The sequence below is a fragment of the Crinia signifera genome, chromosome 3 (genome assembly GCF_055691185.1).
Source record: "Crinia signifera chromosome 3, ASM5569118v1, whole genome shotgun sequence".
In the NCBI taxonomy this organism is placed as follows: Eukaryota; Metazoa; Chordata; class Amphibia; order Anura; family Myobatrachidae; genus Crinia; species Crinia signifera.
Window position 1 is genome coordinate 192,143,906 of NC_139219.1, and position 26,972 is coordinate 192,170,877.

At 42.0% G+C, this 26,972-nt stretch overlaps 1 protein-coding gene across 1 annotated transcript in view; it reads right to left on the minus strand.

Annotated features, from left to right (window-relative positions):
• Positions 1-507: 507 nt before the first annotated feature.
• Positions 508-26,972, minus strand: part of BCKDHB (branched chain keto acid dehydrogenase E1 subunit beta) — a 179,760-nt gene continuing 153,295 nt past the window's right edge. Inside the window, exons 10-11 of the mRNA XM_083177148.1 lie at positions 2,789-2,949; positions 508-1,043 (exon numbers count right to left, since the gene is read on the minus strand). Coding sequence (XP_083033274.1) covers positions 2,809-2,949 — 141 coding nt within the window. The 3' untranslated portion in view covers positions 508-1,043; positions 2,789-2,808. The remainder of the gene's footprint in view (positions 1,044-2,788; positions 2,950-26,972) is intronic.

Below are 26,972 nucleotides of genomic sequence, written 5' to 3' on the forward strand. Positions count from 1 at the left end.
TCTTGGTGCCAGACACCACAGTACAACTTGGTTGGACAATCAACTATTGGTTAAAAACATCCAGGGGTTCAACCAATAATCCCTAATTGTCTAAAATGAAAATCAGAATACACAATTCATATATAGGGATATAAAAAATAGACTATACCCTCTAACCCAGTGGTAGCCCACTCCAATACTCGAGAGCTACCAACAGTCCACGTTTTCCAGCTCACCTCGCAGGTGCACAGGTGCACTCACTACTGACTAACACATTTTAAAAGATCCACAGGTGGAAGTACATACTTCACTTGTGATTCTGTGAGGAGACATGAAAAACGTTAACTGTTGGTAGCTCTCGATGATTGGAGTTGGCTACCCCTGCTCTAACCAAAGGTTAAACTTGATGGACATCTTTATTCAGCCTTAAATACTGTGTAACTATATAACTTCAGAGGTATTGTGTGGTCCATGCCTGGAAGGGTCAGAGCTGTTTTGGTAACACAATGGGTACTTACAAATATTAGGTAGGTGGTTTTAATGTTATGGTTTATTGGTATAATAATATGAGTGTGCTCACCAGAAAACATCAGACTCCTCTTTGTAGACCAAAACATCAACTTCTACCCAACCCATACGCTGCAGAAGGAAGTAGCCACTAGTAAAATGTAGGTTCCCAAAGTTATCACATTGTTTAAAATAATGTAGTATACAATGTTTTGTATGGAGTTAGTCTTTAATAAAGTTTATCCTGTGAAATCTTCATAAACCAATAACTTTTTACTAAGTGGGAAACCTTTTTATACAAGACGGCATTGTATTAAATAAATTATTCTGCATGTTCTAATGTATATCCACAAATACAGAGTACAATTGAAAAGAAAACAAAAACTTTCTGGATGGATAATTCATTTTGTGTTTTTTTTTTTTTTTTTCAAGATATTGGAAATTTACTACATTGATAATTCCAATATAACTTCAGAACACTGTCCAAAAACAGTGTTCAAGATGAGTGACTTGTAAGAATGCTGGATAACTTCTTCCTTTTGTGCTTCAGTAAAGTTCTGCCAAAAAAAAAAAAAATTAACCATTATGCAATAGAATTATTGGGTTCCTACTAAAAAACTTATCCAGATACATTTAATTCATACTATGGCTAAATGTGAGAAAAGCTAGAGCTAACAAATATGTTTTAAAATCTATGCAACCACTAATTCTAATTACAAAAACTTAAATGAAAAGACATTTATGTCTGCCCAAATTCATAATCCAGAAAGCACAATCATTCTTTATTTTTTGCATGGTGACAGTTTTATTGCGTTCAGAATGAGATCACAAAGTTGATAACTTGATGAATTCCTAATCCAAAATACATTTTAAATGATTAAATAGAGTTCAGTTGAACAAAACCATCCCCTTAGCCTTATTGTTATAATTGTATTAATAAAAAAAAAGATTAAAAGTTGTATGTAAAACAAATCCTTTAATTAAATCATTTAAATAATTGTGAAAAAATTCCACTAGACAATCTTGTGTTTTAAATGTGTTTAATAATTAGCATAGAACTTTTAGAAGGTCTATTATACAGTATATATTGTACATAACAAAAGTATAAACCATACTTACCTTCTCCTCTCCGGGAGAAACACAGAGAGGAGATACTGCAGGGCAGTTCAGGGTGCGAGGCCGAATATCAGTCCCCACCAGAAAAACATAGGGAACCGCCTGTGACTCGCAAGTGCACAGTGAGGGGGTAATGTTAAATGATGTGATCCATCCAAATAGTCCCACCCCCTTCCTGTTGCTCTTGTGATTTCAGGTGAGTAATATACAATAATGCCTGCTTTACCTTATGCGGGAAAGCCACCTACTCTTTCAGTGCAGCTAGAGACTACCCCAAAATTGTGAGCCTCCCGCAGCATCTGGGAGGTTAGGCAAGTATGGTATAAACATATCCAATTGTAAACATGTCTGGCATATTTAGTACAAGATGAATCCACATCCGTCTGGGCTTTCCCTGACATGGTCACATCTGCTGCGACGACAAGTCAGAAACACCCACTGTGTGGCTGCTGGAAGAGAAGTCTTCCAGCATCTGCTGCTCTCAGTGGGACCACCTGGCCCCTCTGCTTCCTGGTTTCCTTCCCTAGTGCGTGCCATGCTGCCTATCATTACTTATCATGTATCCTGGCAGCACTGCTCACCCAGTAGCTGCAGTGATTAGCAGCTGCTAGGGAAATGTAATAGAATTCCCCCTTATCTTGCATTTTCCCCCAGTGGCTGTAAAGAGAAGCAACCACTGGTAAAATGTAGGATCTCAAGGGTCGTGATGCTACAATCATCAATGGAAAGATATTTCAGACATCAATGTTTAACCAATTTTTATTTAATAAAAAAAATAAGTTTATGTATAAGTATATGTTCTTAGTAATTATTTTTGTATGGTTGATTTAGGCTAAGCATTTTTTTTTTTGAAAAAATATTGGCAAGCCAAGTGGTTGAAGTGCATTATTTAGAGCCATACAGGTTGTGTTAAATTGTAAATGTCCAAGGAGATCAATTTACTCTGCACACACTTCCTACTCTGTACAGCATACTATTATTTCCCTTTTCTTTACTTTTAAACCTGTAAATAAGCCCAGGGTATCAGGAAATAGAAGTACTGTATGGCCATAAAATATAAACCATTCTTTTAAAAGTGCATACAGGGCAGTAGTTTCTAACTGTATTTGACATTCGTTATTTATGAATCAAGCAAGATGAAGACCAAATGTCTTATTTAGGCAGAAAAGAACGGTAAAATACTTACATAAAAATGTGTTGCTTTAATCAGTACTTAATCATTTTCCGCAGTGCATCAAAGCATTTCCATTTATCAGGGGTATAGAAGGGCTCATAGACGTGAGGAAATGGGGTGTCATAGCCACATACTCTGGCTATTGGAGCTTCCAGATTCAAGAAGCACTCTTCCTGCAGATACATAAAGAAGTAGGTACAGCGTGAATAATAACAAATAGCTACTGTACTGTAAGTTCATGCAATGAAGTGGAAACACTAAAAATATGTAAACTGTATGAATACCAATGATGATAAAAATCTGCACAGCTGGAAAGGCACTTGCAGAACATTAAATTAGCAAATTAGTAAACTGACCATTTATACAAGACAAAAACCAGCAGCAAGCCAATTAAACACTGTTGTGCTATGAGAGCTACAAGGATAACAGAGTCTGCCTGAAGTCATAATCATTGCAGGGATCAGATATTTACATCAGAAGAACAATGTCTAAGCAGTGTCATCATGCAATATTACAATTCATTAGAACACATATATATATATATATATATATATATATATAGAGAGAGATAGATATATAGAGAGAGAGAGAGATGCTGACCCCTCCAGCACTCCTGCATCCCCTGTTGGGGTTAATGTGCTCCGGTACCCTCCCACAGGGCCTCAGCCAAACACTACAATGGAAGACATAGGCGGCACTCAAAGTCTTGCAAAAGATAAGAGGTGTATTAAAACAACCAATCAGCGTTTCGGGGAGAGTTTGATGAAGGGGAAACTCTCCCCGAAACGTTGATTGGTTATTTCAATACACCTCTTATCTTTTGCAAGACTTCGAGTGCCGCCTATTTCTTCCAATATATATATATATATATATATATATATATATATATATATATATATATATATATATATATACATATATATATATATATATACATACATACTACTACAATATATATATCTTACTACTAATGAGATACATAGATGATCTCTTCATGATCTGGCGGGGCACCGCCATTGAACTGATAGACAGCATCAATGCAAGATCTTCTCCCATTAAATTAACCTACAACTTGTCAGATAAGAAAATCAATTACCTCGATGTCCTAATCAAACTGGAGAGTGGCAACTTCCAAATTGAACTGTATGTAAAACCCACTGACAGGAACACAGTGCTGCAACACAACAGCTTCCACCCCCGATCTTTGAAAAGAGCTTTGCCACGCTCACAGATGATCTGTGCCACCAGAATGTCAGTGATTCTACCCAACTCCCAGCAGCCCTGGATGGCATTATAGACAAGTTTGCAGCTAGAGGCTATGACACCAACCTGTTACAAGCCCAAAAAGAAGAAGCTCTCAAAATAGAACGTAAGACTTTGCTGATGCCAGCCACAGTGTCCAAACAGAAGAACAAGGAGGACCATTTACCGTTTGTAACCAAATTAAACACAGCTAGTGCCATCTTGCCCAAGGCCACTAAAGCCCTTTGGCCAATTATTAAGACCGACAGCAGTTTGCCAAGTCTTAGCAATAAAACCCCAATGTTATGCTACAAAAAGGGCCGTAGCATCAAAGACATCATTGTCCACAATGACATTACTGGTTTTGCAACAGAAAACGCAGGCACAGCGACTTAATTTTTAACACGTCTGTCGGGTTGTTACAAGTGCATTAAATGTACAACCTGCCAGGACATGTTAACGGGTCCAGCATTTATTCATCCCATCAATGGCAGAGTGTTTCAAATTGAACACATCCTTAATTGCATGTCATCATACATTATATACGTGATCAAGTGTCCGTGTAATATGTTATACGTTGGCAAGACCATTAGGCCAATGCGAGAAAGGATGGCGCTTCACAAGTCTGTCATCAGCCAAGCTTTAAACAATAAGAAGAAAGGCCAAGAACAACCTGTAGCCAAACACTTCAGTGAAATGAAGCACAAACTATTAAGCTGCCCATACACGCTGCTGTGCTGAGCCGATGTGTGCTTTGAGGTGCGCGCTCCCGCGCACCTCATCGCACAGTACAAAAAGTATGTGCTTGCACATACTTTTTGTACTTAGGTTTCATCAAATTGCATCGCATTGCATGCACAACGCATGCACATGCAATGCAATGTGATCCCTGCTATTGCAGCCCACAACGCACGCCCGCATCGGGACGTGTATGGGCTGCTTCAGACTTAAAGCACATGGCCATAGACCATATCCCACCATCGCTCCGCAGAGGGGACAGGGATCACAAACTGTTAAAAATGGAGGCCAAATGGATACATAGGCTTGGCTCCAGATGACCATTGAATGTCTTTCTATAAATAGCATTGCATTATACCCTGTCGCATTTGCCACATGAAGCCATCCTGTAATTGTGGAAATAATAACCTGCAATAGCACTAGTTTATTAGCTATAATTCAAAAGAAGTTCCCCATAATTTTATTAGCTACAAGTTAAGTACACATAGTAATCTGTGTTAACAGTCCCGAGGATGTAGGAATGGCCATCGTTGCCATTGCCATCGATGGTTGCCATCGATGGCAATTCTGCAACTGGCCATCGATAGTGCTAAACTATGCAATGGATGACCATCGATATTTTTAAATATCGATGGTCATCCATTGTGTTTGATTGGCCTGTGGGCCAATCATAACATGGGGGCGGGGCTATGCTCTGTGTCCCGGCACTTTGAAAAAAAAAACATTGTTTTGCTGTTCCATCGATGGAGGGAAACCATCTGGTTCTCCCCCATCGATGGCAAAAGTATTCGACATCGGCCAAGACCCATCAATGATTTTGAATCATCGATGGTCGATGGCCATCCCTACGAGGATGACAGAAAATCTCTGCATTTTTAAAAAAATACTTTTTATCTAGTATGCACTACCTCAACATCTAGATTTTTTATTTTCGTCACAATCTCTGGAGTTATACTGCCTAACCGCAATCTAACCACATTTTTTTACACATTTTTCACTGCAATTATAACAATGTCACCATTTATGTATATTTATTTTGTGCACTGAAGGTAATCCTTTGGTACTCTTTAGCTAGCACGGCGCCCAAGATTTTGATCGTGGGCATCGCAGGTAAAAAAATCGCGGGCATCGCGTCCATTGAATGCACTAAAAATCGGGTGCGACGCGACCGACGCGATGCCCGCGATTTCCCATAGGGAACAATGTTAAATTTCTCAATTGACCCGATTTTACTGTTCTATGCCTCAATTGACACGATTTTTCCATAGGAAACAATGTTAAATGGCCCACAGAGGCCAAATAGCCACCCTGAAGTGTGAAATGGCCCCCACAATTGTTAACGCCACCCCACGATCAACGTCAACCCGAAGCGTGGCGAGCGCAGCGAGCCCGCGAGGGGCGGCGGTACGCGTCCTACGACCTTTTCATACCCCCACTATCCACGTCGGCGTGGAGTTGAGAATAGAATAGTGTGGCGAGCGCAGCGAGCCAACGAGCCCGAAGCGCGGCGATCCCCGCGAGGGGACGCGGATACCTTCACAGGTAAACGCGTCCCTTCGCGGGCTTCACAGGTATCCTCGTCCGCTCGCCACACTATTCTATTCTCAACTCCACGCCGACGTGGATAGTGGGGGTATGAAAAGGTCATAGGACGCGTACCGCCGCCCCTCGTGGGCTCGCTGCGCTCGCCACGCTTCGGGTTCACGTTGATCGTGGGGTGGCGTTAACAATTGTGGGGGCCATTTCACACTTCAGGGTGGCTATTTGGCCTCTGTGGACCATTTAACATTGATTCCTATGGAAAAATCGTGTCAATTGAGGTATTGAACAGAAAAATCGGGTCAATTGAGAAATTTAACATTGGTCCCTATGGGAAATCGCGGGCATCGCGTCGGTCGCGTCGCACCCGATTTTTTAGTGCATTCAATGCCCGCGATGAGCGCCGTGCTAGGTAAAGAGTACCAATCCTTTCCCCATTCTGTCATTCTAGGTGTCCAGTCCCGCTCAGGGTTGCTGTCTCTACAACCACCATGGCAACCACGCAGCTTGCGATTCACGCTGCGTTCCAAAGTCAGAGGAAGCAGGATGACTTCCGAACAAGCCTCTTCCGGCACCAGACAGCGGCACCCCGGAGCGGGCTGAACGCACGCGAAAGGGCAGAGGGACCGAATGCCTTTCACCCTATTTAAGGTAAGACACTCAATAAGCACTGTACCTTGACAAAGGGGTGTAAGCACCCCAAAACGCTGGTCACTATTTTGAATACACTGTTCATATGATTGAAAGTCCTCTGAATGCCTTTGTCTTCTTCACGCTATATACTTGCTGAATATGGAGAGAGGGAGCTGTGAAGTGGGGTGGAGACTTTTATCTAAAAACTGGCACAGCTCAAAGTAAAAAACTTTCCCAGCTCAAAGTGAAAGTGTGAAAGTACATTGCAGAAGCCATCATTTTGACAGGCTATTAACTAATAAATAAAGGAAAAATAAGGTAGAGGTCAGGAACTGTAGCGCTATCGGCACCATTGTTCATCTGTCCCTGGATGCAAGAGAAAAAATAAACAGATAACAGAATCCAACTCCTTTTACTTCAATCCCTGTCATTTGCAAGAAGGGATATTAAAGTGTTTGCAGTATTGAGATACAGTTTTAATAGTCATCTCATAATGAAACACTAAAATTAACTATTTTTAAATGACCGATACAGAAGCCAGAACTCTGACTTTCAAATTGTCTTATTATATCAATAGGACAGTGAAGAAAGCTTATGAGTACTACAATATTACAGGTAAATGGCATAAAATCAGCACTTTCATATAAATGCACAGTTGAAAGCTTTTGGATGTGCCTATAACAAAGCTACAGTCTATATAAACTTCATTCAAACAAGTGTAGAAACCCATTTATGGGGGGTCAAGGGGGACACCTGTTCCTGGGCCCCGAGGGTTAGAGGAGTCCGGCCGTATATGAGGGACACCTAAAGGGAGTCCGACAGCTGCACCAATATTCCTCCCCTCTCCCACTTGGTTCAGTCCAGTTCCGTTCTAGTGGCTCGTGTGTCCATCATGACGTGGACGCTGTGCCGGCGCTTGTGTTTCTGTCCCCTGAGGAACTTCAGTCTCCGGCCTGTGCCGGGAGAAGCTGCCTTCAGCCTCCTGAGCCCTTGCCCCACCACTGAGCTGTTATGCGCAGGCGCCTCCCCCGCCTACCATTAGCGCCGCTCAGCCCACCTCGGATACTAGGGACACCCCCTCCCCCATATTCTCTTTCACCAACACTGTGGTGCACTGTTGATGTGCAGGCACTGTATACCACGATACCCCATGATAGGGGAATAGCGGTTATTTGAGAAAAACTATTAAAGGATCCAGAGATAGAGGGATCTAAGGTAGATTTTATATGTAACCGTTTGGAATTTGTACTAAAGTTTAATTATTTTTGCTTTTTGGAAGAATTTTTTTGTTCAGCAGTGTGGGACTGCTATGGGCAGTATCTGCCAATCTATATATGAACCACTGGGAGAAAGGTGTACTGCAAGGGCCCTTTAAAAATAAAATCAAATTATTTAAACGATACATCAATGACATCCTGATCGTGTGGGATGGAAGCGTTATGGAGTTTGAAAACTTCATGAGTAATATTAACATCAATGAGTACAGTCTCAGCTTCACCCACAGGATCAGTGAGTCACACATCAAATTTTTAGATCTTGTTATAAGCACAGAAAATTATTCCAACAATGGTAGAACAAAGACCTATACACATTTCAAAAAAGTGGTTAGCAACAGCTATCTTGACTTCTTTAGCTGTCATTTATCTAGATGGAAATGCAATATACCTTTCTCTCAGTTCACCAGACTGCAGAGAAATTGTACCAATCTTGACAAATACGATGAACAAGCTGAAAAATATGTAGAAAGGTTTGGTGAAAAAGGGTATACCCTTGAAATAATTCAGGAAGCTAACTTAACAGCAAGAAATAAAAATAGAGGAGAACGTCTCACGTATAAACAGAAAAATAGAGAAAGTGAAAGGATATTCTGTCCATTCGCCACCCAGTATAATGATAATGATATAAATAAATTACTGAGGAAACACTGGCATATATTAAAGCTGCAAACAATAAAGGGGTGCTGCGCTCACCTTCTGAGGTGCCCACACAGCCGATGCTGACTGGGAGCACTTCTACGTGTAGTATGGACTGCAAGGAGGACAAGATAGGTGGGTAAATAATATATTTATTATTAATAAAAAACTGGTGGGTAGGAAGATGGGGGATGGGGTGACAGGCCGGGTAGCTTCCACTTGTGAGGAGTGGTGTCCGCTGTCGGCCTGGTGAAGGGCAGGGGGGCGGGGGGGCGCAGGTAAGATCAGTCTCTGGCTGCGGTGGGTGGAATGACAAATTATAAAAATGAAGAAAAACGAAAGGAAAAAACAGTCCCGGTACTGTCCACAGTAAGATGGTATGGAGATGTCACTGGAGGCTGGCGTCCCAGCAGCTCACAGTGGTGCATACAACATACCTTAATGCTGCCGCAGTGCGGGAGTGTTCAGATGCTTGTGGCCGTAGATGTTCCGGGCGTCCTGCTGGATGTGAGAGGGACACCGACGGTTGATCCACGCTGCTGTGCTGTGTGCGCCGGCGGGTGCCAGAAAGTGCAGGCTGATGTGATGTTCCACGGCGCACAGGAGCAGCGTGCGCTCTACTCGCTGAGGAGGAGACTTAGGGTGTGTAGACTTGAGATGTGGGTGGATATGTTACCAACGCGTTTCAGCCGGGGTTCGGCCTTTTTCAAGGTAATTGGTCTGTGAAACTGAGTGAAATATAAAGGGTGGTAAGCTCCTCCCCTCTCCTGTGATAGGTCGAGGGGTGTTACAGCCTTCTGTGTTCATAGAATGTGTCAGAGATGCTGATGTCGACTTCTCAGTTGAAAACCTTGCTGATGTCGACTATTCAGCCGGCTGGTCAATGTTAATGGTAAAAATTGGGTACATGTACAGAATTAAAAGTTGAATCATAGAGTTGAAAAGGAGAAAATATAAAAAATAAATATAAAAAATGTTACTGATTGATTAGAACTGAATGGAGGAGAAGGGGGTGTCAAATGCATGCCAACTTGTAGCCAGTACTGGAGGATATGCATGATTGAGTGTGGTGTCGACATAAAGTGGTGGTGTCGACTAATTTACAGGTGTGTGAATCAAGGCACGTTTTCCATGGTAGGTGTTACGTTGAGTAAGGCCAGGTTATCTAATGCGTACAAAGTCAGGCTGTGGGTTTGCATAAAGGGGTGTCGTACAGAGATCAAAGATGCCCATTATGGAAGTCTATATTCAGACCCCCAGGGTGTAGGGTATTTAGAGTAAAAATCCAAAAGAGTTCTCTTCTGTTGAGAACCTCAGTGTGATCACCTCCTCTCCAATTCTGAATGGGGGATTCAATGACTGAAAAAGTGAGACCTGTGGGATTGGAACTATGAACTAGCTTGAAATGCATTGATACACTGTGTTTCTCATAACCTATTTTTATATTCCGTATATGTTCATAGATTCTTGCTTTAAATGTCCTGATTGTCCTGCCCACATATTCTAATCCGCAGGGGCATCTTAAAAGGTAGATTACCCCCTTGGACTCACAAGAAATGTGCTGTTTGAAATGAAATGTGTTGTTAATTGTCATTGATGTCCAGGTGCTATGGCATTTTGTGGTTTTTGTGGTGAGGTTCTTGCACCCTGCACATCTTCCACAGTGGAAGAAGCCCTTAGTGTCGGTGAGTCTGGTCTGTACGGTCTGTTTGGGTTTGATGTGATTTTTTACAAGTCGTTGTTTTAAGTCTGGTGCTTTTTTGAAAATCAGTGTTGGTTTGTCTGAAATGTGTTGCTGTAGTTCATGATCCTGTTTGAGTAAGTGCCAGTGTTTTTGGAGTATCTGTCGGAGTTGTTGTGAAGACTGATTGAACTGTGTGATAAATGATACAGTTTGTGGACCTAGTTTGCTGTCAGTATTAGTTTTAGTGAGTGTTTTGTCTCTGTCCAGTGTGGCTATTTCATGGTATGCATTGTTAACCAGATCCTCGTCGTATTGTTTTGCTAAAAATTGTTTTTTCATGTCCCCTGCTTGTATCTCAAAGTCTTGTGTCTTGGAGCAATTGCGTTTTAAACGGCGAAATTGTCCTTTAGGTACCCCGTCCAACCAGGGTTTGTAATGACCACTGGTATACAGAATATAACTGTTCACGTCAACGTCCTTTCTAAATGTTTTCGTCTGTATGGTATTGTCCTCAATGAATACCTCAAGGTCTAAGAATTGTACTGATAATTGACTAACGTGAGTGGTGAACTGTAAATTTCTGTCATTGTTATTTAAATAGTCCATAAAAAGTGCAAGTGAATCGTGGGAGCCCTTCCAAATAAAAATACAGTCGTCAATGTAACGCCGCCATAGGATCAAATTAGGCGACCAGCTACGCTCACCCCAGATGTAATCCTCCTCCCATTTGCCCATGAACAGGTTAGCGTAGCTGGGCGCCACCTTCGATCCCATGGCGGTCCCGGTGGTCTGTAAATAAAAATTGTCGTTAAACCAGGTGTAGTTGTGTTGTAGGATAAAATCTATGGAGTCTATGATGAATTCTATTTGTTCTTGTTTGAGTTGTTGTGCTTTTTCAAGAAAATGTCTGGTACTGTCTAAACCTAGGTTGTGATCAATTACTGTGTAAAGAGATGTGACATCGCTTGTTGCGATCCAATAGTCTTCCTGCCAGTCTATTGTTTGTAGGGTGTTTATGATATCTGTGGTGTCTCTGATGTAGGAAGGTAAATCTTTGACTAAGTGTTGTAAGAAGGTGTCAGTATATTGTGCAAGATTGGATGAGATGGAGTTGATGCCTGATATGATGGGTCTGCCTGGAGGATTCTGTAAGTTTTTATGGATTTTTGGGAGGTAATAAAAGACCGGTATGACTGGGTGTTGCTGTTTGAGGAAGGTGTATTCAGATTTGTCCAGAATGCCTTGGTTATAGCCTGTGTGTAGTAATGTGTCCAGTTGTTTATTGTAGTCTGCGGTTGGGTCTCCTGGTAATATTTTGTAAGTGGTGTGGTCACTAAGTAGTCTGAGTGATTCCTTAATGTAGTCTGATTTATTCTGAATGACAATTCCCCCCCCTTTGTCTGCTGGTTTGATGATTATGTTGCTATTGTTTTCCAGTGAGCGTAATGCCTGTGTTTCTTTCTTGGTCATGTTGTTCTGTTTGTGGCGTGGATTTGGCTTCATGTTGAGTTTGTCTAGGTCGGCAATTACTGATGTCTCAAACGTTTTTATGTGGTGGCTTTTAACGTGGGTAGGGTTGAATGTGGACTTGGGTTTCAGGCCTGTATGCAGGTACATAGGTGGTGATGCACTATTGTTTCGTACTATTGGGTTTGACATGAAATATTTTTTGAGGCAGAGTTTACGTGTGAAGGATTGTAGATCACAATATGTCTGGAACTTGTCCGGTCTATTGTGTGGTGCAAATTTCAAGCCTTTGGATAATACATCATCTTGTTCTTTAGTGAGAGTTGTGTCACTAAGGTTAAAAACCTGTGTGAGTTTTTGAGGAGATCCTATGTCTTGTTGTCTGTTGGTGTTAGTGTTTTTGGTTTTTTGGGAGTCCCCTCCTCTGCAACCTCTCCTAGTTCTATATGTCTTTTTTTGCTGATGTTCTTTGTCATGTCCTGTGGTATGGTCTGTAGGCAGGCTATGCGGCCTGCCTCCGTATCTAAAAAATTCTCCCCCCATGAGATAGCTGGTGTCGCGGGGGTTTGTGTGTTTTGTGCTGTCGGTAAAGTGTTGGTTTCTGTCGTATGGTTAGTCTGTTCTGTGTGGTATTGTCTTTGGGTGGTGACCCACCCCTGGTCAAAAGAAAGTCTGGCTAAGTTATCGTAGTCGATATCGTCATCAATTTCATGCACTGAAAAGGATGTTTGATTGGTTGTGTCTAGAGTGTTGTTATGTTCTGACTCGTCGATTGTGATATTCACTGCTTGTGTGTCAGCTGTCTCATGGAGTTTTGACATATATTGTTGATAGGTGAGTCCTGTGTTCTTGTATAGTATGGATTTGTGGTTATTATGTGAATGCTGTAGTAATGTTTTACGTGGACCATGTGTGAGTCTAGTGTATTGTTTTTGTTTGGTCGTCTGTTTAGGAGATTTTGGAAGTTTGGGTCTCGTGTCACGGCGGACTTTGTTTATTTTGATGCTAATGATGTCATTTTCTGTTTTGGTCAGTCTTTGTGTGGAGATGGTCTCTATATTGTCATACCCAGGTTCTTTGGTGAACGGTTTTACAAGAGCATATGTGTCGTCGATTTGTATAGACAGGTCTTGTAAATGGGAGTCATTTTTCTGTACAAGTAATTTAATAAGGTCTGTTGAACAGTTGTGTAGTACTGTGTCCCACTTCTGTTTGAAGTCTAAATCTTCTAAATAGTGTGTAGACTGTTTTTTGATTCTAAGTCCTTTGGGGATTATGTTATGCTCGAGATACCACCTGAGAAAGTGGTTATCCCACCAAGTCTGAGTCTCTTTCTTAATAAGTTTTTCCAAGTGTCTGTAGTTACTGAAAAATTGTGATGGAGGTAGTGTCTGATTAATGCTGGTGATGTTCTGACCCTCTGCCTCCGCCCTCTGCAACCTATTATTCCTTATGTCCAATAAACCCATATGTATAAAGTACCAAGCTGCTAACCAGGTGGACCAGATAAGCAATATTTGTACAGGGGTGGGTATAGCGCTCAAGTACCAATGTACGAAGGGGCTGCAGACCCAGAGTGGTCCAAACTCTAGATACGGAATATGCAAACAATAAAGGGGTGCTGCGCTCACCTTCTGAGGTGCCCACACAGCCGATGCTGACTGGGAGCACTTCTACGTGTAGTATGGACTGCAAGGAGGACAAGATAGGTGGGTAAATAATAATAAGAATCTATGAACATATACGGAATATAAAAATAGGTTATGAGAAACACAGTGTATCAATGCATTTCAAGCTAGTTCATAGTTCCAATCCCACAGGTCTCACTTTTTCAGTCATTGAATCCCCCATTCAGAATTGGAGAGGAGGTGATCACACTGAGGTTCTCAACAGAAGAGAACTCTTTTGGATTTTTACTCTAAATACCCTACACCCTGGGGGTCTGAATATAGACTTCCATAATGGGCATCTTTGATCTCTGTACGACACCCCTTTATGCAAACCCACAGCCTGACTTTGTACGCATTAGATAACCTGGCCTTACTCAACGTAACACCTACCATGGAAAACGTGCCTTGATTCACACACCTGTAAATTAGTCGACACCACCACTTTATGTCGACACCACACTCAATCATGCATATCCTCCAGTACTGGCTACAAGTTGGCATGCATTTGACACCCCCTTCTCCTCCATTCAGTTCTAATCAATCAGTAACATTTTTTATATTTATTTTTTATATTTTCTCCTTTTCAACTCTATGATTCAACTTTTAATTCTGTACATGTACCCAATTTTTACCATTAACATTGACCAGCCGGCTGAATAGTCGACATCAGCAAGGTTTTCAACTGAGAAGTCGACATCAGCATCTCTGACACATTCTATGAACACAGAAGGCTGTAACACCCCTCGACCTATCACAGGAGAGGGGAGGAGCTTACCACCCTTTATATTTCACTCAGTTTCACAGACCAATTACCTTGAAAAAGGCCGAACCCCGGCTGAAACGCGTTGGTAACATATCCACCCACATCTCAAGTCTACACACCCTAAGTCTCCTCCTCAGCGAGTAGAGCGCACGCTGCTCCTGTGCGCCGTGGAACATCACATCAGCCTGCACTTTCTGGCACCCGCCGGCGCACACAGCACAGCAGCGTGGATCAACCGTCGGTGTCCCTCTCACATCCAGCAGGACGCCCGGAACATCTACGGCCACAAGCATCTGAACACTCCCGCACTGCGGCAGCATTAAGGTATGTTGTATGCACCACTGTGAGCTGCTGGGACGCCAGCCTCCAGTGACATCTCCATACCATCTTACTGTGGACAGTACCGGGACTGTTTTTTCCTTTCGTTTTTCTTCATTTTTATAATTTGTCATTCCACCCACCGCAGCCAGAGACTGATCTTACCTGCGCCCCCCCGCCCCCCTGCCCTTCACCAGGCCGACAGCGGACACCACTCCTCACAAGTGGAAGCTACCCGGCCTGTCACCCCATCCCCCATCTTCCTACCCACCAGTTTTTTATTAATAATAAATATATTATTTACCCACCTATCTTGTCCTCCTTGCAGTCCATACTACACGTAGAAGTGCTCCCAGTCAGCATCGGCTGTGTGGGCACCTCAGAAGGTGAGCGCAGCACCCCTTTATTGTTTGCATATTCCGTATCTAGAGTTTGGACCACTCTGGGTCTGCAGCCCCTTCGTACATTGGTACTTGAGCGCTATACCCACCCCTGTACAAATATTGCTTATCTGGTCCACCTGGTTAGCAGCTTGGTACTTTATACATATGGGTTTATTGGACATAAGGAATAATAGGTTGCAGAGGGCGGAGGCAGAGGGTCAGAACATCACCAGCATTAATCAGACACTACCTCCATCACAATTTTTCAGTAACTACAGACACTTGGAAAAACTTATTAAGAAAGAGACTCAGACTTGGTGGGATAACCACTTTCTCAGGTGGTATCTCGAGCATAACATAATCCCCAAAGGACTTAGAATCAAAAAACAGTCTACACACTATTTAGAAGATTTAGACTTCAAACAGAAGTGGGACACAGTACTACACAACTGTTCAACAGACCTTATTAAATTACTTGTACAGAAAAATGACTCCCATTTACAAGACCTGTCTATACAAATCGACGACACATATGCTCTTGTAAAACCGTTCACCAAAGAACCTGGGTATGACAATATAGAGACCATCTCCACACAAAGACTGACCAAAACAGAAAATGACATCATTAGCATCAAAATAAACAAAGTCCGCCGTGACACGAGACCCAAACTTCCAAAATCTCCTAAACAGACGACCAAACAAAAACAATACACTAGACTCACACATGGTCCACGTAAAACATTACTACAGCATTCACATAATAACCACAAATCCATACTATACAAGAACACAGGACTCACCTATCAACAATATATGTCAAAACTCCATGAGACAGCTGACACACAAGCAGTGAATATCACAATCGACGAGTCAGAACATAACAACACTCTAGACACAACCAATCAAACATCCTTTTCAGTGCATGAAATTGATGACGATATCGACTACGATAACTTAGCCAGACTTTCTTTTGACCAGGGGTGGGTCACCACCCAAAGACAATACCACACAGAACAGACTAACCATACGACAGAAACCAACACTTTACCGACAGCACAAAACACACAAACCCCCGCGACACCAGCTATCTCATGGGGGGAGAATTTTTTAGATACGGAGGCAGGCCGCATAGCCTGCCTACAGACCATACCACAGGACATGACAAAGAACATCAGCAAAAAAAGACATATAGAACTAGGAGAGGTTGCAGAGGAGGGGACTCCCAAAAAACCAAAAACACTAACACCAACAGACAACAAGACATAGGATCTCCTCAAAAACTCACACAGGTTTTTAACCTTAGTGACACAACTCTCACTAAAGAACAAGATGATGTATTATCCAAAGGCTTGAAATTTGCACCACACAATAGACCGGACAAGTTCCAGACATATTGTGATCTACAATCCTTCACACGTAAACTCTGCCTCAAAAAATATTTCATGTCAAACCCAATAGTACGAAACAATAGTGCATCACCACCTATGTACCTGCATACAGGCCTGAAACCCAAGTCCACATTCAACCCTACCCACGTTAAAAGCCACCACATAAAAACGTTTGAGACATCAGTAATTGCCGACCTAGACAAACTCAACATGAAGCCAAATCCACGCCACAAACAGAACAACATGACCAAGAAAGAAACACAGGCATTACGCTCACTGGAAAACAATAGCAACATAATCATCAAACCAGCAGACAAAGGGGGGGGAATTGTCATTCAGAATAAATCAGACTACATTAAGGAATCACTCAGACTACTTAGTGACCACACCACTTACAAAATATTACCAGGAGACCCAACCGCAGACTACAATAAACAACTGGACACATTACTACACACAGGCTATAACCAAGGCATTCTGGACAAATCTGAATACACCTTCCTCAAACAGCAACACCCAGTCATACCGGTCTTTTATTACCTCCCAAAAATCCATAAAAACTTACAGAATCCTCCAGGCAGACCCATCATATCAGGCATCAACTCCATCTCATCCAATCTTGCACAATATACTGACACCTTCTTACAACACTTAGTCAAAGATTTACCTTCCTACATCAGAGACACCACAGATATCATAAACACCCTACAAACAATAGACTGGCAGGAAGACTATTGGATCGCAACAAGCGATGTCACATCTCTTTACACAGTAATTGATCACAACCTAGGTTTAGACAGTACCAGACATTTTCTTGAAAAAGCACAACAACTCAAACAAGAACAAATAGAATTCATCATAGACTCCATAGATTTTATCCTACAACACAACTACACCTGGTTTAACGACAATTTTTATTTACAGACCACCGGGACCGCCATGGGATCGAAGGTGGCGCCCAGCTACGCTAACCTGTTCATGGGCAAATGGGAGGAGGATTACATCTGGGGTGAGCGTAGCTGGTCGCCTAATTTGATCCTATGGCGGCGTTACATTGACGACTGTATTTTTATTTGGAAGGGCTCCCACGATTCACTTGCACTTTTTATGGACTATTTAAATAACAATGACAGAAATTTACAGTTCACCACTCACGTTAGTCAATTATCAGTACAATTCTTAGACCTTGAGGTATTCATTGAGGACAATACCATACAGACGAAAACATTTAGAAAGGACGTTGACGTGAACAGTTATATTCTGTATACCAGTGGTCATTACAAACCCTGGTTGGACGGGGTACCTAAAGGACAATTTCGCCGTTTAAAACGCAATTGCTCCAAGACACAAGACTTTGAGATACAAGCAGGGGACATGAAAAAACAATTTTTAGCAAAACAATACGACGAGGATCTGGTTAACAATGCATACCATGAAATAGCCACACTGGACAGAGACAAAACACTCACTAAAACTAATACTGACAGCAAACTAGGTCCACAAACTGTATCATTTATCACACAGTTCAATCAGTCTTCACAACAACTCCGACAGATACTCCAAAAACACTGGCACTTACTCAAACAGGATCATGAACTACAGCAACACATTTCAGACAAACCAACACTGATTTTCAAAAAAGCACCAGACTTAAAACAACGACTTGTAAAAAATCACATCAAACCCAAACAGACCGTACAGACCAGACTCACCGACACTAAGGGCTTCTTCCACTGTGGAAGATGTGCAGGGTGCAAGAACCTCACCACAAAAACCACAAAATGCCATAGCACCTGGACATCAATGACAATTAACAACACATTTCATTTCAAACAGCACATTTCTTGTGAGTCCAAGGGGGTAATCTACCTTTTAAGATGCCCCTGCGGATTAGAATATGTGGGCAGGACAATCAGGACATTTAAAGCAAGAATCTATGAACATATACGGAATATAAAAATAGGTTATGAGAAACACAGTGTATCAATGCATTTCAAGCTAGTTCATAGTTCCAATCCCACAGGTCTCACTTTTTCAGTCATTGAATCCCCCATTCAGAATTGGAGAGGAGGTGATCACACTGAGGTTCTCAACAGAAGAGAACTCTTTTGGATTTTTACTCTAAATACCCTACACCCTGGGGGTCTGAATATAGACTTCCATAATGGGCATCTTTGATCTCTGTACGACACCCCTTTATGCAAACCCACAGCCTGACTTTGTACGCATTAGATAACCTGGCCTTACTCAACGTAACACCTACCATGGAAAACGTGCCTTGATTCACACACCTGTAAATTAGTCGACACCACCACTTTATGTCGACACCACACTCAATCATGCATATCCTCCAGTACTGGCTACAAGTTGGCATGCATTTGACACCCCCTTCTCCTCCATTCAGTTCTAATCAATCAGTAACATTTTTTATATTTATTTTTTATATTTTCTCCTTTTCAACTCTATGATTCAACTTTTAATTCTGTACATGTACCCAATTTTTACCATTAACATTGACCAGCCGGCTGAATAGTCGACATCAGCAAGGTTTTCAACTGAGAAGTCGACATCAGCATCTCTGACACATTCTATGAACACAGAAGGCTGTAACACCCCTCGACCTATCACAGGAGAGGGGAGGAGCTTACCACCCTTTATATTTCACTCAGTTTCACAGACCAATTACCTTGAAAAAGGCCGAACCCCGGCTGAAACGCGTTGGTAACATATCCACCCACATCTCAAGTCTACACACCCTAAGTCTCCTCCTCAGCGAGTAGAGCGCACGCTGCTCCTGTGCGCCGTGGAACATCACATCAGCCTGCACTTTCTGGCACCCGCCGGCGCACACAGCACAGCAGCGTGGATCAACCGTCGGTGTCCCTCTCACATCCAGCAGGACGCCCGGAACATCTACGGCCACAAGCATCTGAACACTCCCGCACTGCGGCAGCATTAAGGTATGTTGTATGCACCACTGTGAGCTGCTGGGACGCCAGCCTCCAGTGACATCTCCATACCATCTTACTGTGGACAGTACCGGGACTGTTTTTTCCTTTCGTTTTTCTTCATTTTTATAATTTGTCATTCCACCCACCGCAGCCAGAGACTGATCTTACCTGCGCCCCCCCGCCCCCCTGCCCTTCACCAGGCCGACAGCGGACACCACTCCTCACAAGTGGAAGCTACCCGGCCTGTCACCCCATCCCCCATCTTCCTACCCACCAGTTTTTTATTAATAATAAATATATTATTTACCCACCTATCTTGTCCTCCTTGCAGTCCATACTACACGTAGAAGTGCTCCCAGTCAGCATCGGCTGTGTGGGCACCTCAGAAGGTGAGCGCAGCACCCCTTTATTGTTTGCATATTCCGTATCTAGAGTTTGGACCACTCTGGGTCTGCAGCCCCTTCGTACATTGGTACTTGAGCGCTATACCCACCCCTGTACAAATATATTAAAGCTGAACATCTGCCAGAACATCCAGATATCATTTATAAAAAGCAAATAACATGAAAACTATGGTATCAAGAAGTCTTCTGGAAAAAGTTTCAGATAGTAATTCTCAGAGAATGCTTGTTGGTGTAATAGGGTCCTACCCGTGTGGAGAGTGTAAAATTTGTCCCCTAATAGAACGGGGCGCAAAAATGTTTCAGAATTAAAAAAAAAACAGAACAGCATAAAATTAAGACTTTCATCAATTGTAATGCCTCATTTGTGGTTTACATGCTGATGTGCCCTTGCGGGCTCCAGTATATCGGAAAAACAAAAAGATCTTTAAAAATCCGAATACTGGAGCATACGTGCAACATAAAAAATAAAATTATGAAACACAGTATCCCACGGCATTTTGGCCAATGTCACAATGGAGACTCAAGTTTGCTTAGATTTAAAGCATTAGATCATATTCCTGTTGATAAAAGGGGAGGAGACAGGGAAAATAAATTATCTAGGAGGGAAATTTACTGGATTATTATTCTCGATACAGTCATGCCAAAAGTTTTGAATGAAAATTATGAGATAACCCCTTTTATTTAATGAGAAATTTGTGATGACTCTGAATTTAGCTTTATTCTAAATGTCAAATTCAGCGTACTTTTATTTGTGTCAATTTTTAGTTAAAGATCCTGCCTACTAAAAAGATGTTCATGTGTTGCTCATTTCATGTAACAATATGTTCTTTTATTTGTAATATTATCAGAAGAGATGTATGTTGACTCCTCTTTATAGAGTTGATATTACTATGTCGACAACCGGATATCTTTTAAATATTATAAATGCATAGGTGGTGTGTTTTTTGGAAAGTGTACCCTTGTTTCCAACTATAAGGGTTAGAAAATGAATGATTCAGTAGATATGCAAATCAACTTAACCACATAAGTTGGCTGGTAGGAGTTAAATATAACTCAAACAATTGTAAATATCCAGGAATGGGTTAAAAAGCTCACTCTAGGACTCCTGCTTGAAGCAATCAATGCTAAGAGCAGCGGTACACTTGTAAATTATAAAGATCTAAGAGCCGCACTGATAGATGAAGTGTAAATGCGGTCTGGTTGTTTTATAGCCGCACACTGTTCTAGCAACTTTTTTCTTTGTCCACTTCATGATAATTGTTATTTCTAACAGAACAGGCTAGAAAGTAAATTGCGAATTATCTGGCAAATGTATAAAATCATTTAACCACGTAAGATGTTAGGCAGGAGTTAAATACAACTTATTAAACAACTGTAAGGATCGTGGAATGGGTTGAAAGCTCACCCCAGGGACCCTTCTCAAAGTACCATTAATGTTATGAGCAGTGGTACGTATGTAAAAGGCAGATGATCACTAGCTGTACTGGTAGTTGAAGTGAAAATGCGGTCACTTTGTTTTATAGCCGCATTTTGTTCTAGCGCACAATCCTTTTTTACTTTTGAACTAATAAAAACCATCATAAAATCAAAGCCAATTATCTATTATGAAAGGTCTATGTGCCCCGTTGTTAGGAAACAAGGAGGCACTAATGAGCACCTGTTATGTAAATTTTAGAACCAGGAGGGTTCAAATAAATGATTGAGCGTCACACAGTCCACCCCACTGATGAAGTCCTATGACGAAACGCGTAGGTCCGTGGCCTGTGTGACACATCCTGCACTGCTGTGGATGGAGCTGCCTGACCATGTGCTATCAGACGCTGAGCCGTTGGATTCCGGGAAAATCTCTGCCTGCCGGGCAGCTTTTAGTTTCCGTGAGTGACATCCTTGCACAAGTGTCTGCAGTTCTGCCAGTGGTGGATATTTGTATCTTGTGGTAGCCTGCCCACACCGGAGGTGAACCTCGGTACGGGCACCATCATTGCATACATTTTTAATTGATTGTCATGTTTTTTAAATAAAACGATATTACACTATCAGGCGCCCCCTCCATATGTGTTTTAGATGGTAATGTTGTAAGGACCCTGTGGGAATTGGTATATATGTAAGCATATATGTGTGTGTGTGTGTGTGTAGGTACAGTATATGCAATTCGTCTGGATGACTGGTGTTGGGGTGCCAGCGGTCATAATACTGACACTAGCATCCCAAAGGAGGGAATCCCTCTCCCTGCCCCCATGTCCCACCCTGCAATATAACCCTCCCCACTAGGGCCTAGCTACAGGGGGCCCCCATGAGATATCAGCGTATGGGGCCCCAAGATTCCTTATGCCGGCCCTGGGAAGAAACAACCCTCCCAGACTCACATGGTTCTCTGCACTAGTGTTTTCTACAGAACAGCAATAATGAAGTTACTTTTGGGTTCTCTACTTGAGAGTGGGCATACTACTGTATGTTGTAAGGGAAGAGTATTAGTGCATGGAGCAAAGGTGGAACTACCATTGGTGTAACAGGAGCATTGATCTGGGGCCCCTGAGGACTTAAGGGTCCACTTTTGCCCAGACCAGCAAGGAGTTATCTCTTGGGCCCCCCGCAGACCATTTTGAGCAATGTCAGATAAATGGCCCATTGCAGAGAGCAGGGTGGACCTCACTGCCTCAGGGACCTGCCCCTTTCCTTACTGCTGCAGGACTGACCTTTTCTGTGCCAGACTCATGCCACCTATCAGCACTATTGACCACGGTACATATTTTCCCATTCACTGATGTTTACCCCTTTTTTGTTCTTGTGGGTAAACTACAGAATGTAGAGGACTCGTAGCACTGCATAGATCAGGGGTTATGTTGGGTGTGAACATCATATGATTTCAATATAGTATAAAAATGCAATTGTTAAGAAACAAGTCATATGTTGAACAGTTTTTAGATAAAATATACAGAACAAAGACATGAAAATATTGTATGAAAGCCCAGTCTCCATTCCAAACTGCTTACAAATCTGTAATTTGACCATATGTATGAAAGCATTTTGAAGAACTTATGCTGCTCACATATGCTGGACAAAAGGTTTTTATTCAAGCAATGTTTAGATTAAGTCTGTATCTTGTGATCGGTCATTTGATATAAATATCTGTTTACATTTAAACATTTTCCTGAACCGTAATGAATAAATAATTGACCAATATAGAAATACAGTATGTGCTTTCCATGTATTCTGCGGTTTCAGGCATTAATTATGAAATCATACATACTAATAGAGCTTGCGGGATTATTTGTCCACAAAAACGACAAATCACACCGCAGGGCATAAAGCTGAATCAGTATTCATTCTAAACATTTATCTTTCTTGACTACTACTGTACGTTAGCACCAAATGAGTAATCCACTATCATTATTTCACTAAAGATAAGATTTAATAGATATACAAAAGGATCAACAGTGTGTCAGAGTCTGTGGACTAAAGTTTATTTTATTATAAAATAACAGTATGATTTGGTCCAAAAAATATAGCGCGCAATGGATTGCCAGTTGGGGAGTAATTTAACAAGCAGGTTAGTATTTCCGCATTAGAAAATCTACAGTAATTCACCGGTTTCATAAAAGTCACATCAGCCGAGCAATGATCAGGTCTCTAGCAATACTGTGTAAAGGAAAATGGTCCCACACACATGGGGCGATTTCAGGGCATTTTCTAAGCGATCTAAGTAGATCGCTTAGAAAATACCCCTACATTGTTCCTTGTGTAGGGACCATAGAGATAGCGATGCGTGGCCCCGAGCGTTGCTATCGCCGGGCGATTAATATCCACTATGCTGGATAAACCTAGTTAATCGCCGGTCAGGGCCAGTGTTCTCAATGGAGAACACTGGCCCTGACAGATCGCTCAGCACACAGTGCTGACACATCGCTGTGTGCTGAGCAATCTTGCTGAGCATTCTGAGAGATCTAGCATCACTCAGATATATATATATATATATATATATATATATATATATATATATATATATATATATATAATAAATTTTTTTTTTTTTTTTTTTTTTTTTAAATAATGTTTAACCAATAACTTTGTTTTCTATGGACAAGGATCTAAAGGTTCCTTCACTCAAAGAAGCCTATATGTAGAAAAATACAAAATATATATGCCAGATAGAGGTAGACATGCCATTGCAGATCTCTTTGATGGTAGCCCTCCATGTTAAATCTGGAATCCCTAATTGTTAAGTAAAATGATACCACCGACAAAAATTATTTAATAATTATGACCCTAGGGAGTTGCTATACAAATGGGTATTAAAACTGTCCATATTCTCCAGGATACTCACTTCACACAGGCTACAGAACGGAGATATAGGCAAGATCAGAGAAAGTGGTGAATCTGTGGTGGGATTGAGGATGGCGATCAGTGCAATCTTGTCAAATGATCTAACTTTCAACCCAAATTACATTTTTTTAAAAGCCCACATACAGATGGAGCCGCTGCTGTTCTTGCAGGGGCTGGCGATTCTATCGCCAGCCCCCACCATCGCCTGGCTACCGCCAGGGGGGCGCGCGCGCACGAGACACTCGCGTGACCCACGGCAACGGAGCCTGCCGGGGGTCCCCGCCGCCTCCCCCGCCAGTCCCCTTCATTGCCCCGCCCCCGAACTGGGCAGCGTCTCCCTGAAGCGGAGACGGGCAGGGAGACGCTGCCCAGCTGCCGTGAGACACACGCGCGTCCCAGTCCCTATCGTCAGCGCTCGCCAGTGAAAGGAATCTGGTGGGCGCCGAGTAAAGATGTAGCATGCTACATTGGTAAAAGCCACTTTTGTTTTAGAACTCTATTCCCCTCTATATTACTCCAACCTGTCTCCACTTTGAGGAAGAAGAGGTTTGGGAGCCGCACAAGGTTCTTCCCGCCAAGTGTGAATTGGGTCAAAGAGGACCCCTTTCACCACTCCGGTGGGGTTTGGCCTGGGTTGCCTATAACCAACTTTATAGACGTAGTGTCCCTTACGGGATAGTGGGTCTGAGTATGTTGGTGGTGCTCCCCTGAGTCCAATATGTAAATGCAATGCGGGAGAGGGGAAAGTGGACTCTTTTTTTGGGGCACTCTTGTGTTTTGATAGTAGTGTTAAAACTTAACTTTTAATGTATTTTCTTTAATATAGGGCGGACCTACTTTGTCCAACAGAAAACAAAAGACAGACAGGGACAGACAACATTTATTTTGCAGTGAGCTTTGAAGAAATATGCTATGCAAATTTATGTGTTCGGTATCCGAACAAATAGTTCTGGATGTCTCTAGCGAAGCTAATTGCTATGTCAGCTAGGTATCGTCTGAAGGGTGTTTATAGAAAATTCAAGGGAAAATTCCCTGTTTAGACTGAGATCTGCATGTTAATAAAATTTATATTCTTTTGACATAGGTTGGTGTATAGGTTGTTTAAACAGACTGCGTTTATGGCAGGAATTGCTTGCTGTATTATGCGTCACAGTGGTTTAAACAAAACTATTTGTATATCAATAATTCTTACTACCGAGTCCTTTCCTTTTACAGTTATTGGATACTGTTTTTATCAAGTTTAGGAGTAAGGTAGGTAGGACAAGAATAAATTGCCTTTCTCACACAATTACAATAGTAGGCACTAATGTTCGGTCAGGCTGTTATACACAATTCGCAATTTATTATAGGTGTACTAATGAGGAGATCCTGAAAGGATGTCGTCATTTACACGTGTCGACTGAGGATGGTCAGGAGACTTAAGCCATAGTTTATCGGCTATAGACACAGAATGAACATAAACAGCTACTCCCGGCTGTGTATATCAATAGTTCTTACTACCGAGTCCTTTCCTTTTACAGTTATTGGATACTGTTTTTATCAAGTTTAGGAGTAAGGTAGGTAGGACAAGAATAAATTGCCTTTCTCACACAATTACAATAGTAGGCACTAATGTTCTGTCAGGCTGTTATACACAATTCGCAATTTATTATAGGTGTACTAATGAGGAGATCCCGAAAGGATGTCGTCATTTACACGTGTCGACTGAGGATGGTCAGGAGACTTAAGCCATAGTTTATCGGCTATAGACACAGAATGAACATAAACAGCTACTCCCGGCTGTTGCCACAATATTTAATCAAAACTGACACAAGAATCTCAGTGATTCAATGAAACCAAACATAGTCAGCAAAAAAAGGGCTGACACTGAGACAGGATTGGCTCGTTCAATCAGACTGTTCGACATCAATTGCACAGGCTACAGTTAGTACACTCAATAAGGGGATATCACGATAATTTGTCAGTCAGTTGTGGGCAGATTGGAGATCCTGAAGGGATGTCGTCATTAACACGTGTCGACTGAGAGTGGTCAAGAACCTAAACAATTTGTTAATCGGCTATAGACAAAAATTGGGTATAAACAGCTACTCCCGGCTGTTGCCACAATGTTTCAATCAAAACTGACAACGGTATCTAAGTGATTCAGTAAAGCAGGGCATTGTCAGCAGCAGAAAAAGGGGGACTGACACTGAGACAGGATTGGCTAATTCAATCAGGCTGTTCTACACCAATTTCACAGGCTACTGTTAGTACATTTAATGAGAGAGCACCTCAACAATCGGTCAGTCAGTTATGAACAACTGGGCGTTAAATGACCTTTGTTGACACAATGTCTTTCATCAAGAAAGCCGATGACACGTTAGTAATTATACACAATATCCTATATCTGGATTAACAATGGCTGATTAGTGGTCCATCCAGGTATGCACTTTTATTACTCAGTCAATCTGCTCCTCTGCTGGAGCAATGAATTGTGTGTAAGTACAGTTTGTGCAATGATTGCAGTCTTACAGTATTGGCCCCTCAGCAAGTCAGATTGGACCAACTAATTTCCCTGAGTCTTGCATACGTGCATTGGACTCAGGGTGAGAGAGTCCGTCTCTGCGCTCTAGGGTCAGAGAGAGATAGAGTAGTTGCACTTCTGCTGTTGGGTAAACTGCGGGCAAAGTTACCTTGTTATCATGCTGGCATTGCAATGCAAGAATGCCACGCAGTATTCCCAATGAGAGAGTGTCAGTAGTGAAAAGTATAGGTTCTCATTTAGCAAGATAGTGTGAGAA